General features: G+C 40.8%; 2 protein-coding genes across 2 annotated transcripts in view; both read right to left on the bottom strand.

The window, feature by feature from the left end:
- Nucleotides 1–9632, bottom strand: part of LOC309663399 (cyclin-Y-like protein 1) — a 409321-nt gene extending 399689 nt beyond the window's left edge. The window contains exons 1-2 of the mRNA XM_082467403.1: nt 9231–9632; nt 15–89 (exon numbers count right to left, since the gene is read on the bottom strand). Coding sequence (XP_082323529.1) covers nt 15–89; nt 9231–9456 — 301 coding nt within the window. The 5' untranslated portion in view covers nt 9457–9632. The remainder of the gene's footprint in view (nt 1–14; nt 90–9230) is intronic.
- The window catches only part of LOC309663397 (cyclin-Y-like protein 1), a 596208-nt gene that overhangs the window by 399689 nt on the left and 181496 nt on the right, over nt 1–15023 (bottom strand). The gene's annotated exons all lie outside the window — the stretch shown is intronic.

The following is a 15023-nucleotide window of genomic DNA, read 5'->3' as shown; positions in this document are numbered from 1 at the left end:
AAGCATTGCCTTACCATCTGTTTGAGATTTGCTCGGAAAAATGGTGCTTGCCCTTGGGTGGTCAGAAGGGTTTGGTTCCAAAGCTAAGTCTGTATAGGAAGAAGAGAAAAAGGTGTGGTGATTTAGTTGAGTAGAAAAATACATGATTTTAAAGATAGCTACACATTGATTGAAACCACTTATTAATAGTCTTGAGAAGAGCTTTTAGTAATGACAAAAAGGCAATTTTAGTAAAGGCACAATATAAAAATTCTATTGGGAAACAGCAAAATTGTAGAAACTCTCCATACATGTGGAGTAAAACCATGGCTATGTCTTAGACTTCTTTAACTTGCACCTAAATAATCTATGCCATTTTTAGATGAATCATATATGTGACTCCCCTCCTATTTATCAATTAAAAATTCAGTCACCCTCTTTTAAAGCTGATATTACTAGCACATTCCAGGAACAGTCTCAAGAAGCAAGTTATGCTGTGGCCAACTACTGTCAGATACCAGCTCAATATATCAAATATGCCAAAACGAAGTGAGTTGCTTTTGGCAAATGTTCTTCAGACAATCAAATGGCTAATTCTAACTCCATTCAACAAATGAACTCATTTCATTGGCTGTGGTTTATCTGGGGGCTATTCATCATGGCAGATTTAAGAGGACTACATAAAAGTTCAATGTTCTAATCTAGAGGAACACTTCCATGAGAGTGATTTTTAACTTTGCCCTCTATTTCCAAAGCTAAACTCACTTCTTCATTCCACGCTGCATGATTAATTTGGGGCTTCAATAAGAGTACTTTCTGGAGCAGATCATAGGGCTACTAGAAAAAAATTTTGGCCATACCTACACGAAAAGGTGGGTCTGCCTGTAGCCCACCTTGCACCAAGGTGGGATAGCGTCTTCTATTTAGGCAGAAATACAAAACAAGCACAAGCTACCACACAGGATAGTAAGGTTGTTGTTTCAAACAAACAAACAAACATAAAAGCCCTATGACACTTCCTCAGCAAAGTCCATCTCAAACCATTTAACCAATCTTTTAAGAAACTGGACCAAGATTCAGATAAAGAGTAATGGTTAAGGCAATTATTTCCCAAACCACATAATAACTGATCTGTTTTTGAAAGATGGCTTTGATGGTCAAAGTGAAATACAAATATATCCCTGCCTCTTAGAGAATCCAAAGAATACACACATTGATATATTAAAAACTAATTAGTCTAGTAGTGAATTCTGTCTAACCCAGCATTTCACAAATGTATCTACCTAGAATCCCCTTTTCCCACCCAGAAAGAATGTGGCACGAACAGTAATTTTGGACTTCCCGTTTTAACAGGAATCTGAGCCATCCATTTTAATGTCATTGCCAGCACTAGTAATTTACAGAGCTAAACCAACTGCTTTGTTCTTCATGAAAATTCCTTCACTGAATTTGAAGTTTATCAAGCTGCTTTTGGAGAAAATATTCTATTCAACATTTTTATGTAAAAGACCCATACAATTATTTTAAAGTTTTTTTCTCCTACATATTTGAAAAATTAAGACAATGGGAAAATAAATTATTTCAGCTGTACACAAAATGGCAGGCAGAGACTTTCACAGCTGCCTCTAACCTATAGCTTCCGAAAGAATTCATGACTACTTACCTATACCAAAAAGAAAGTAAATAGACTACATTTGAATCTAAAAAATAAGCAGAAATGTTTGCAAAGTAGCTGTCTTATTTATCAGTGTCTATGGCATGGTAAAACTTAACAATTTTCAATGGAAGTCCAGGAAAATTAAGTGCCAGAATCAAAGAGAAGCAAGCTTTAACACACACACACACACACACACACACACACACACACACACACACACACACACACACACACACACACCCGCGAAACCAAGATGTGCTACTACAGATCTAAATACAAAAGTCAAGAAGGCTGGGATAAAAGAAATGACAACATGCAAAAAAAAAAAAAGTAAACTTAGCCCAAGTGACCAGAAAAAAGCTGGCACTCTCCCTACTCTATCCTAGGGGGTTCAAAGGGAGGCACAGGACCCAGGACCGGCCAATCAATCACAGCTGTCCTGGGACTTGCCAAGAAAAGAGAAAGGCAGAACTGTACTCTAGGATCCTTAGCTAGTCTTGAGCTGCTGGACACTCCCCTTGCTATCATGAGGGGAAAGGCTTTTCAGGAGACAACAACAGAGGAGAGCAGAACTGAGGAGATCATTTAACTCCTGGGTCAAGTAGTGCTTAACTCTGTGATGTTCTTTTAACTTGCAACTGAAGGAGACCTGCTTAATCAGCAGTACTGATGATCACACTAAAGGTGGGGAAAGGTAAAAGTCACTTGCTCATTCCTTTAACAAATATCATGAACAAAAATCTGCATGAGACAAAACGATGCTCTGTTTAAAAGTTACACACAACCATTCACAATCATTAACACACAATGATTCACAACCGTTACTTTTAGTTGCTTTTCTTATACGTTAAAAAAAGCTCTAATTAGTGTACAATTTATGTCTTCTTGTTACTAACAAGCGCTCTCCACCCCACTGTTGCATATTTATTGTTTAATGAATACACACTGGCCCATCAAGTGTTATTCCTATACTGGACTTAGCCAATCCCCTATTGCTGGGGATTGGTGCTTACAAAGTTCTATTCTTAAAATATTATGAGGAAAATCTTCATGTACATAGTTTTTTAAAATAATGGTTTTATCTCCTTAGCAAAGATCTTCGGAAGTGGAATGACTAAGCCAAAAGGTTAGATCACTTTCACGGCTCCATGTACAATGCTAAATTGCTTCCTAAAGAAGGTGGGGGGCACATTAGGGTATAATGCTACCAATCATGACATTTTGAGTTCCTACCCTTGCTTTGGATACTTGAAAAAAAAAAAAAAAATTCCTACTGATATGAACGAGGAACCTCACTGTAGATCTAATTTGTATTTCTTTTGATTACAGTTTGACCATTTTCCCACAGTTATCAGTGTTATTTCCACTTTGGTGAGTTGGCCTATCATTTGAATGTACTGTAAACACCAGGGCCCTACTGCTGTCAGTTTGCATGAGGTTTTCAGAAAATATTAATCTTTTGTTTATAGCCTATATAACTAACAATTTTCTATATAACTTGCACTTTTTGCTAATGAAAAATACCACATCACTATCTTATAGAATGGACATGTGAGCCATTAGACAGTAAACTCATACATACACACAATATTTCTGCACTTCCCATGAACTATCTTCCCAAGAGCCTAAGGAGACTATGATAAAACCTACCACACTCTTCACTATCACAAAGGTAAGACTGCCAACTATTAAGCAAAGCTTTACCACCCACCATCCCTCTCATCCCTCTCCCCACCACATGCACACACAGTAATTTAGAGACTTCAGGAAATTACTGTGCATTCAGGAAATTACATGGATTCTTCCGAAAGTTATTTCTTTAGAAACCTCTAAGAATGTTTTACCCAGGAGAAATATTCTTGAGCTCATGATTAGGGGTTATGATTAAAACTGTATTTTAAGACCCATCATTTTTGTATTATCAATTTAAATTGCAACTTATTTGACAGCATGATAGGTCGATGTAGAAAAAGTATGATTAAAAAAAAATTAAACTCCGTCTTCATGTAAACATTCCTCAGAGGAAACCTGTAAAACACCACCGACACTGAATACTGTTTTTCCTCCAATCTAAGATTCTACCAGTTGTTAAGATCCATCTCAATTGCAGTTGTTAAAAGTGTGAAAACATAGGCAACTTAGAACAAATGAAATGCATTACTGAAGGCTAAAAGTGTTAAAACTATGCTATCAAACTGTCGATAAATGATTTGTCCTTGTTAAAATATTAGAGGGAGAGGGAAGTGACCAAGAAAGCATCTGACAGAAGCAGCATATTTCAGAAAGCGATTAATATCGACATATTGATTTCAATATATTCCAAATAAACAGGAGATGTCAGCAGTTTCTGGGCCAACTGCTGAGCACCAGTTTACTTAACGGTAACCACTGCATTTACTGAACTGCCCTAGCATCCCTATACTGTACAGTGTATTAGTTTTATGGCTCATAATACAAACATTACAATCTTTACAATTACCATGTAAACTGATGATTTCATCTCTTTGCGTCCACACTTTCCACCGCAGTCAGGGAGTTCCTGCCAGCCAGCCCTGAGCTGGGCTGCCTCACCAGCGGGTACACAGCAGGCTCCTGCACCTGCCAGGCTACTGCTCACCCAAGCCTTGATCCTGCTTTCCTAGCTTCGGACAATCCTGGCTTCCAAACTTCCCAGCTCTGGTTTCCAACTGCTTCTGTACCTGCCTCTACCCTGGTTCTCACTTTTGCCTTATTTTAATCCTCAATCAGTGTTACAGTGATCATGACTGAGAGGTGACACATAGGTAAGTACACCTGGCTTTATATATTTCTAAAGAGTACTTTACTCAGTTTCTTGGACTTTTAAGAACCTTTCTGGGTTGCAAGTTACCTTCATTTCATTTCACATTACGCAGTGTTACTGTTTTAACTCTTAAGTTTTATTACTTTAATACACTAAAACAACAACAACAAAAAAGGCTGAGAAAAAAGGTAGTATTCCAAAGAAGCTCACATAATGTCAACAATAAATTCTGTTCCTATATGCCATGCATTTGGAATTTACAGTCCTACTCTCTATCAATACTCATTTTTAAAACCTTGGACAACTCAATTTATACCTAAGAGAAGAACTCCTACACTACCTAACTCAGAACATGGTGAGAATCAAATGAAATGCAAGAGCAATCTATATACTACAGCCTATTTTAGACCCTTATTAATATCGCTTTTTTGTTCAAGCCACTGTTGGCTCTCACCTGAGCTACCGCACCAGCCTCCTAACTGGTCTCCCTCTCTGCTTCCTTCCACCCTTACAGTCTATTCTCACACAGTAGCTGGTCTGATCTCCCTCCACCCTCTCTACCCCCCTTCCCTTTTTCTAAGAATTAACATCATTCCCCTGCATATAATCCTTCAATGGTTTCCCATTACAATTAGACTAAAATTCATATTTTTTGGTCAAGGCCCACTAGGCATACAAGGTCTTAATCCCCCATATTCCTCCTGGCATTCACTCACTCAGCTGCAGCCACCCATCTTTCTGTCCTTGGCACGCATCAAGCATATTCCCTTCTTAGGAACTGCACAGAAGCCTCTTCTCCCACAGCCTCACATGGCTCTCTTAGGACTGCTCATGGGTCGCTTAAGGAGAGAAGCTGTCTTTAACCACCCCTTGTAAAACTGTCCTCCTCCCCAGCCCATTACCTTCATTTTCTTTCTTAGTGTTCTCACTACCTGATGTTATTCTTGTGTCGTCAGCCCCCAGGCACCTCTAGAAAGTAAGGACCTGAGTTAGGATACGGGTTTTGTCTTGTCTAACCACTGTTTGTCCTGCCTCTGGAATGGTGCCTAATAATCATGTTTCAGTGTACCCAAAACCAGTTAAGGTTCTCCCAATTTTCCCACATCATCTAAGATTTCTTCTAATGCTGTCTTTTGATGTGTCTGTCACCTAAGACCAGAGTTAATTTCAGATCTCTTAGAGTAGTAGTTTAGTTACTCAGAATCAAAGACACAAGACAGGTCCAAGACCAAGAACCACGAAAACCTAAAAGAGGAAATCTAATGTTCAGTGAAAAATCAATGGTAACTTTAATTTGGGAAAAGAACATTTAATGTTAAAATACCTTTACTACAAAATGACTCACCCTATGAATTTAATTAAGTCGTAAGACAAAGTGTACAATCAGAATGCTATAGGGAAGTATCAATACAATGCATCAGTTTTTATCTGTGTCCCCTGAATAAAGCATTATAATGGGATTATAAAAGATGCTCAACCATAAAGGCTGGGTAAATGAATTATGCTCCAACCATTCGATGGCCCAGTAAACAGTTGGTAAAAGGCAGGCTGTAGAGCTATGCGCAGTTGCATGGAAATACATCACCCTGGAGCACTCTCTAGGTGTCAGCACAGTTCCAGGAGCTTCATGTCGTTACTTTCCTTTATAACACAAAGTTACAAAGTGGCACATAAAGAACAATCCCATCTTTGTAAAATAAACACAATGTTATGTTTATATGCATACAAAAGGTTCAGGAAGAATCAACACCAAAATATTAATAAAAATTCTGGATATTCTGAGTGTGAGTGAAGGACTTTTCTGTGTTTTCTCAATCTTTCACATCAAATGTTCATTAGTACTGTCACCAAAAAAAGGAAAGATCTGTTGCTCAGAGGTTTTTCCACATCATATTGCCAATTCCTTCCCTACCCACTCTTCAGGGGGATGGGAGGTAGGGGTCACTTGAGAGAGCACCTTTCACCAGAAAATTAGCAAAGCTCCTAAGGTCAGAACATAAAGGTTGTATGAAAAGTTGATGAATAAAAGGAAAATCAGATAATAGGACCGTAGCATCTTCTTTTCTATTATGACACTACCATCAGTTATATTAGATATACTGTTAAAGACAAAGTAGTAAAAAATTCTTTTGAGTCTATCTGAAATCTATACTACGTTCTTAGGAGTTACTTTTTTGAGATGGCTTGAAGAAATCATGTTCTTCTCCAATGTTTCTGAAGAACAAGACAGAGCATCATTTATGTACGATTTTCTCTAAGTAACCAAATAATTCTTCACTGTAGAAAAGCCAAAATGTTTTATATCTGAGTAGGTATTTCTCAGTTTCCAGGGAAACTGATACAAAATTGTCTGAAATAAAGACATGAAGAGCAAACTTCCAATGTGCCTGTACTTTATATTTGGTGTTCTGACCTTGTTTCTATGGAAACTTAATTAATAGGCAAATGCTGAAATTGAGGTTTCTCTTATCACTTTATCGAATGCCCCCCCAAAAAAGACAAATTGAAATGAAATTTTAACAATCATGTTAAACATAAAAAGGTAAATTCTGTACTCATGAACTCTATTTTTCCAGTTCCTGATTTAGCACTCCTTCCTTATCATACATAGTCGTATGCTAAATGCTTAGTACCTTACCTGCCCGCTTACCAGCTTCCCCTAATGTCCCTCTGTCCAGGGCATTCTCGGCTTCAATTGGATTTCACCAGAACAAACTCTTTAAATTATATCAACGTGTTTACCTGACTGATAAATTTAGGCTATTTCATGACTTCTACTTTTATTCATATCCATTGCAGTGTATGTACAGACAGAGAATGGAGAGGTAAATGTTGCTTCTGAGTTGTGTACAATAAACTGGAATGGCAATAATCAAAACTGGAGTATGCTGAGATAGGCCTAACTTATGGATAAATTATAATAAAATATAAGGTGCACTCTAAACAGTTTCTTAAGCATCCCAAGAACTGAATTTGGCATATCTACCACCTCCCAAGTCTGTCTCTTTTGTTCAGTAGCTGTGTTACACAGTCATTTCAGATCTCTAAGTCTTGGCTTCTTCATCGGCAACAGAGGGAGAATATATACGGGCCTTATTTGTAGATGGAAGGGCCGAGTGAAATACACAAGAAAATGCATTGTAAATCTTAAAAGAATTCTATAAAGGTCCAATTTTCGTCTCTCATCCTACACTAGCCAACTGTTTTTGAAAATCATTTAGAGGCTTACCTTATAGCAACAAGCAGAGCAGTTTTCACAAGTACTTACATGCTTTGTGTTTAAAGCTACAATTAATTCACATAATTTGTTCATTCTTTCACAATATCTAACGATTCTGAAAAGGGAGTACTTTCCACTTACAAAGCCACGTCCATCATAAGGGTGAATCCACAGGCTTAATTATTCTAACTTTTAAAGAAATTAAATAAACCCAACTAAAATTTAAATAGAAGAGCTGTAAGACATTTCGTCTATGAAATAATGAAATAATCTCTGGCATTTAAATGAAACAAATGGGCCAGTGGGGCTTTAACATCTTTATGATACAATGTTTTATACTTCAAAGAACAGTCTTTATTAAAGTGCCACTATGCTACCCAGAATTTTTTTTTTTTTAACCTAGAGCCATCCCTTTCCAAAATTCTAGAGGCAAAAATCAAACATTTCCTCTCTTCTCTCTCTCCTCTCCTCCCCGACAACACCCACCCCCAGCCACTTAGTCTACAGAACTTTTACCTGAACATTCCTAAAGTTAAATAGTATTCTACTGGGGGGGGGGGAGGGGCGGAGGAGGAGGGAGCCATGGAGACATTTTTCTGCAGGATGGATGTGGTATGTTAACTCCCAAACCTTTATATTACAAATTACAATCTGAATTTGTTTTTTCTCCTTTGAAACTTGTGTCCAGCAGTCTCAGGAACCACCTCACCCCTCCCTTAGAACAGGCAACGTGCAAAAGAAGTCGGTTAAGGCTGTGCAACTGAAGACATACTTGTGTCAAAGTGGGAATTTAAAAGTAATCAGAACTCCATGGGGTCTCCTTTGGTAAAGAAAAAAAACCCAACAACTATTCTCTGCAGCCGTGGCAGTAACGTTTCACACCGTTCACAGTTATTTTAAGCCCCTCTCCCACCATTTTCTTTCCTATCGTGTTCAAATTATAGTTAGAAGGGATAAAGTAGCTTCTATCAGGGCGACTGAAAACATTAAAATCCAAAGAATTTTAGTTAAGAACACCACACTGACTCTGTCCATCTCTATTTTGAATTTAAATGACAAATCCTCTAATGTTTGTCTTAATTGTCTCGAGTATCAACTACCTTAACGAATAGAAGTCTATCATCAAGCCCTTACCTAGTTCCTTCGCTTAGGTACCATCTGGATAGGGAGACGGGATGGATACGCTGAAGTTAGAGTATTTAAGTTTGCATTAAGAAAAGACAGACTACACCAGAAAGTCTCTGCTAAGTCCCACGAGATGTTAAATAGAACCACGAACAGGAAGGGCCGCGGATTGGAGGGTCTCAGGCTGGGCTGGGAAATGGGAATGGGGGAAAGAATTGGGCATTCGGGTAGGGAAGAGGGAAGGAGACTGGCCGGACGCGACTGGTAAAGAATAAGGGGTGGGGACGCCAAGCAGAGCCAGCCTTCGTCCCCGGTGCCCAGCCCTGGGAGAGCCAACTCCGGGCAAGAAGGAGCCCTAGGCGGCGTCTCCCTCCCGGGGGACCCTGGGGGCGGCGGAGGCCAGAGGTAAGCCCGAGAGCAGACGGCGCCGACCCCGCGAGGGGCGAGGCGCGCCCGCCGCTTCTTACCTTCGGGCATCTCCCGGTCGCTGATGTGCTGCAGGTGGTGGCCTTCGCCACCTGCGAAATCCAACTCGGCGGGTTCCACGGTAGCCGCCGCCGGAGCTACTGCCACCGCGTTCCCGGCCGCCGCCTTGTAGACCTCAGACTCGCAGTCCGGCTCCGCTGACCCCCTGCGCCGGCCCGACTTGGGGCTGGCATTGGGGGACAGGCAACAACACAGCGAGTTCCCCATGGGGCGCCTTCACTCCTCGCCGCCGCCGCCTCCGCTCGTCCCCCGACTCCGCCGAGCTCAGAAGCCGCCCCCTCCCCCAACAATGGCGCGGCGGGCACTGGCAGCCCCGGGCTATGCCGGGGCTGTGCCGCACATGCAGACGCGACTTCGCCCGCCGCTCTCCTGTCCGCCCAGCCGCCGGGGCCCCGGGCAGGGGTACGGCCCCGGCCGCACCCCCGCCCAGCCGCCGGGCCCCGGGCAGGGGTCCGGCCCCGGCCGCACCCCTGCCGCCGCCTCCCCGGAACCAACTAGTCTGTGAGGGCGGTGACCAGACCGGCTTATTTAAAAGGGCTAGGAACCAGACAAGTGCTGAGACGCGCAGCCACTGAGGGAGAGAGCGCAGCCGGAGCTCCTCCTCCTTCCGCCGCAGCCTCCCGACTGAAAGTAGCTAGCCCGGCCGGCCCTTGCCTACCGGAATGTGTCCTTCGGTTACCTGGTTACGACGGACCAATCACGACCAGAGTTCCCTCCACGCGCCCTCCTCAGAGCACAGGCATGTGACTCACAATGCCCCGCCCCCGCCCGCGGCTGCCCCGCCCCCCGAGCAGCGCGCCCCAGAGTCTGGTTTCCATTCATCTCTCGCGCTCCGAGCTTTCCGGTCCTGCGGGAAGCGCCGCGGGAGTTTGTTAATCGAAGCCGTCCTGAGTCAGTGGGCTCTGTAGAAAGCCCCTGTTCGTAAAATGCCAGTTCAGTTAGCAACTCGCTTTCACTGGGTCCACAGTTGACTCATTTGATGTATTGCTCAACGAACTTAGTTTCACCCCAATTTTTGACCGTTTTTTATAACTGAATGCTCCTCCTGTCTTGCCTTCCAAAGAGTGTTAGTTTCCGCCTACAGTTTAACCATAGCAACCCCCGGGGCCCTGGTCCTACTCTCAATAAAGAGCTGTGGCTGTGTCTTGAATGAGACTCGAGGACACGTCACCCCTCCACTTCCTCATCAGTAAATTAGGGACCGAACTCCTCCCTCCCACCTCTGAGGCGCTGGGATTCAGCAACTCGCTTTTCTCGCCTGTTGCTCTCTTCCACGGCAGGAGTTTCCAGGTTTCCCTACTTTAGCCAACAACAACGCATAAAGCACGATTTTCTCATACAAACTTGAGAGTCACAAAGTGAAGTACCACGGTCTTGATTTGATGAAGATGATAACGATAGTTAACATTTGGCAAACACTATGCGCCCGCCCCCGTTCCAAGTGAGGTACTCATTTAACCCTCGGGAACAAAATCCTCAGAAACCTTCATTTTACAGATTTTACAGAAGCTAAGTAACGTTCCCAAGGTCACATGATTGCTCAGGGGTGTGGCCAGGATTTGATCCCCGATTGTGCGGATCCCCAAAGGCACCTTATTGTGATCATCAGAAAATAAAGGTCAAAGTCAAATTTGGTTGGAAGTGGCATAGTGTATCAGGATTTTCTTTTTTTAAGGAGGAACAATTTTTTGATGTGGATTTTAAAATACTTTCCCTTCATTCAACATTGATTAGTCCCTCCTACATGCCAGGCACCCGTGTGTGAAAAATAGTCCTGCCCTCAGTGACCTCAGGCACGGTGAGAAAACAAAGGCTTAGAAAGCCCAACAGTCTGAGGTCACACTGCTGCAAAGTACTTAAACCTGAAATTCAAACCTAGATCTATTAACCCCAAGTAGAAGCTGGGGTAAAGAGCTTGGTTTTCTTCCCAGAAACATGAGAGCCATTGAATGTTGTGAAGTTAAGGAGTCACTATCAGGTGGTTTGTAGTGAGGTCACGCTTGAGAATAAGTAGGACTGATGGAAGCAACAAAACCCATTAAGAGACTTTATATTCATCTAAGAGAGGAGTGAGGGCTCAAACTAAAGGCAGTGGCAGAGATTGGAGTGGAGGGAAAGGATCTGAGGTCATCTGGGAGGTAGAATAGAAGTGCTCAGTGACTAGATATGGAGCGGGAAGGGGAAAAGAGAAGCAAAAATGGCTGCTAGGGTTCTGGCTTAGGGAACTATGTAGAGTGTGGTTACTTTTTCTTAGATAGTGCAGGAAAAGGAAGAGGTTTGGGAAGGAAGATCATTTTGGGTTCTGTTAAGCGGAACATGGAAATGGAGCTCTCTGGTTGAAAGTAAGCCTCTGCAGGCTAAGTCCATTTTGTGATATCCCAACTTATGTTTTCAAAAATAACACATTAAATCAATTTAAAAATGTGATTGGGGAAATTCCCTAATGTTGACAGCTAAGAATATCACATTTTTCATGGAGCAACTTGGAATCTATGGTTTTAGTAAATGAGGCATCCTATGTAAAAGAAAACTGGTAAATGAGAGCTCTACCCACCACCAGAGCCTCCCATCAAACCTCTTAGATAGCCTCAACCACCAGAGGGCAGACAGCAGAAGCAAGAAAAACTACAATCCTGCAGCCTGGGGACCAAGAAACACAGTTAGAGAAAGATAGACAAGATGAAAAGGCAGAGGGCTAGGTACCAGATGAAGGAACAAGAAAAAACCCCAGAAAAACAACTAAATGAAATGGAGATAGGCAACCTTCCAGAGAAAGAATTCAGAATAATGATAGTGAAGATGATCCAGGACCTCGGAATAAGAATGGAGGCAAAGATTGAGAAGATGCAAGAAATGATTCACAAAGACCTAGAAGAATTAAAGAACAAACAAACAGAGATGACCAATACAATAACTGAAATGAAAACTACACTAGAAGGAATCAATAGCAGAATAACTGAGGCAGAAGAACGGATAAGTGACCTGGAAGACAGAATGGTGGAATTCACTGCTGTGGAACAGACTAAAGAAAAAAGAATGAAAAGAAATGAAGACAGCCTAAGAGACCTCTGGGACAACATGAAACGCAACAACATTCGCATTATAGGGGTCCCAGAAGGAGAAGAGAGAGAGAAAGGACCCGAGAAAATATTGGAAGAGATTATAGTCAAAAATTTCCCTAACATGGGAAAGGAAACAGCCACCCAAGTCCAGGAAGCACAGAGAGTCTCAGGCAGGATAAACCCAAGGAGAAACACGCCAAGACACATAGTAATCAAACTGACAAAAATTAAAGACAAAGAAAAATTATTAAAAGCAACAAGGGACAAACGACAAATAACATACAAGGGAACTCCCATAAGGTTAACAGCTGATTTCTCAGCAGAAACTCTACAAGCCAGAAGGAGTGGGACGATATATTTAAAGTGATGAAGGAGAAGAACTTGTAACTAAGATTACTCTACCTAGCAAGGACCTCATTCAGATTTGATGGAGAAAGCAAAAGCTTTACACACAAGCAAAAGCTAAGAGAATTCAGCACCACCAAACCAGCTCTATAACAAATGCTAAAGGAACTTTTCTAAGTAGGAAACACAAGAGAAGAAAAGGACCTACAAAAACAAACCCCAAACAATTAAGAAAATGGTAATAGGAACAAACATATCGAAAACTACCTTAAATGTGAACGGATTAAATGCTCCAACCAAAAGACACAGTCTCGCTAAATGGATACAAAAACAAGACCCACGTATATGCTGTCTACAAGAGACCCACTTCAGACCTAGGGACACATACAGACTGAAAGTGAGGGGATGGAAAAAGATATTCCATGAAAATGGAAATCAAAAGAAAGCTGGAGTAGCAATACTCATATCACATAAAATAGACTTTAAAATAAAGAATGTTACAAGAGACAAAGAAGGACACTACATAATGATCAAGGGATCAATCCAAGAAGAGGATATAACAATTATAAATATATATGCACGCAACATAGGAGCACCTCAATACATAAGGTAAATGCTAACAGCTATAAAAGAGGAAATCGACAGTAACACAATAAGAGTGGGGGACTTTAACACCTCAATTACACCAATGGACAGATCATCCAGCCAGAAAATTAATAAGGAAACACAAGCTTTAAATGACACAAGAGACCAGATATATTTAATTGATATTTATAGGATATTTCATCTGAAAAGAGCAGATTACACTTTCTTCTCAAGTGCACATGGAACATTCTCCAGGATAGATCATATCTTGGGTCACAAATCTAGCCTTGGTAAATTTAAGAAAACTGAAATCATATCAAGTGGCTTTTCCAAACACAACATTAGGAGATTAGAAATCAATTACAGGAAAAAAACATAAAAAACACAATCACATGGAGGCTAAACAGTACATTACTAAATAACCAAGAGATCACTGAAGAAATCAAAGAGGAAATCAAAAAATACCTAGAGACAAATGACAATGAAAACATGATGATCCAAAACCTATGGGATGCAGCAAAAGCAGTTCTAAGAGGGAAGTTTATAGTAATGCAATCCTACCTCAAGAAACAAGAAAAATCTCAAATAAACAATCTAACCTTACACCTAAAGGAACTAGAGAAAGAGGAACAAACAAAACCCAAAGTTAGTAGGAGGAAAGAAAACATAAAGATCAGAGCAGAAATAAATGAAATAGAAACAAAACAAGAGCAAATATCAGTGAAACTAAAAGCTGGTTCTTTGAGAAGATAAACAAAATTGATAAACCTTTAGCCAGACTCACCAAGAAAAAGACGGAGAGAACTCAAATTAATTGAATTAGAAATAAAAAAGGAGAAGTTACAACAGACACTGCAGAAATACAAAGGATCATAAGAGACTACTACAAGCAACTCTATGCCAGTAAACTGGACAACCTGGAAGAAATGGACAAATTCTTAGAAAGGTGTAACTTTCCAAGACTGAACCAGGAAGAAATAGAAAATATGAACAGACCAATCACAAGTAATGAAACTGAAACTGTGATTAAAAACAAAAGTCCAGGACCAGATGTCTTCACAGGTGAATTCTATCAAACATTTAGAGACCAGCTAACACCCATCCTTCTCAAACTCTTTCAAAAAATTGCAGAGGAGGGAACAATCCCCAACTCATTCTATGAGACGACCATCACCCTGATACCAAAACCAGACAAAGATACTACAAAAAAAGAAAATTACAGACCAATATCACTGATGAATATAGATGCAAAAATCCTCAACAAAATACTAGCAAACAGAATCCAACAACACATTAAAAGGATCATACACCATGATAAAGTGGGATTTATCCCAGGAATGCAAGAATTCTTCAATATATGCATATCATTCAGTGTGATAAACCATACTAACAAATTGGAGAATAAAAACCATAGGATCGTCTCAATAGATGCAGAAAAAGCTTTTGACAGAATTCAAAACCCATTTATGATAAAAATCCTCCAGAAAGTGGGCATAGAGGGAACCTACCTCAACATAATAAAGGCCATACACGACAAACCCACAGCAAACATCATTCTCAGTGGTGAAAAACTGAAACCATTTCCTCTAAGATCAGGAACAAGACAAGGATGTCCACTCTTGCCACTCCTATTCAACATAGTTTTGCAAAAAACTATGTAAATAGTGCTGTCAGGTAGTGCTTCTTCTTTGGAAGAAGAAAAAGAAATAAAAGGAATAGAAACTGAAAAGAAGAAGTAAAACTGTCACTGTTTGCAGATAACATGATACTATACATAGAGAA

Source organism: Balaenoptera physalus, assembly GCF_965194825.1.
Source record: "Balaenoptera physalus genome assembly, chromosome: 6".
In the NCBI taxonomy this organism is placed as follows: domain Eukaryota; kingdom Metazoa; phylum Chordata; class Mammalia; order Artiodactyla; family Balaenopteridae; genus Balaenoptera; species Balaenoptera physalus.
The sequence above is the reverse complement of the archived record's forward strand: the minus strand, read 5'-3'. Positions and strand labels throughout refer to the sequence as shown.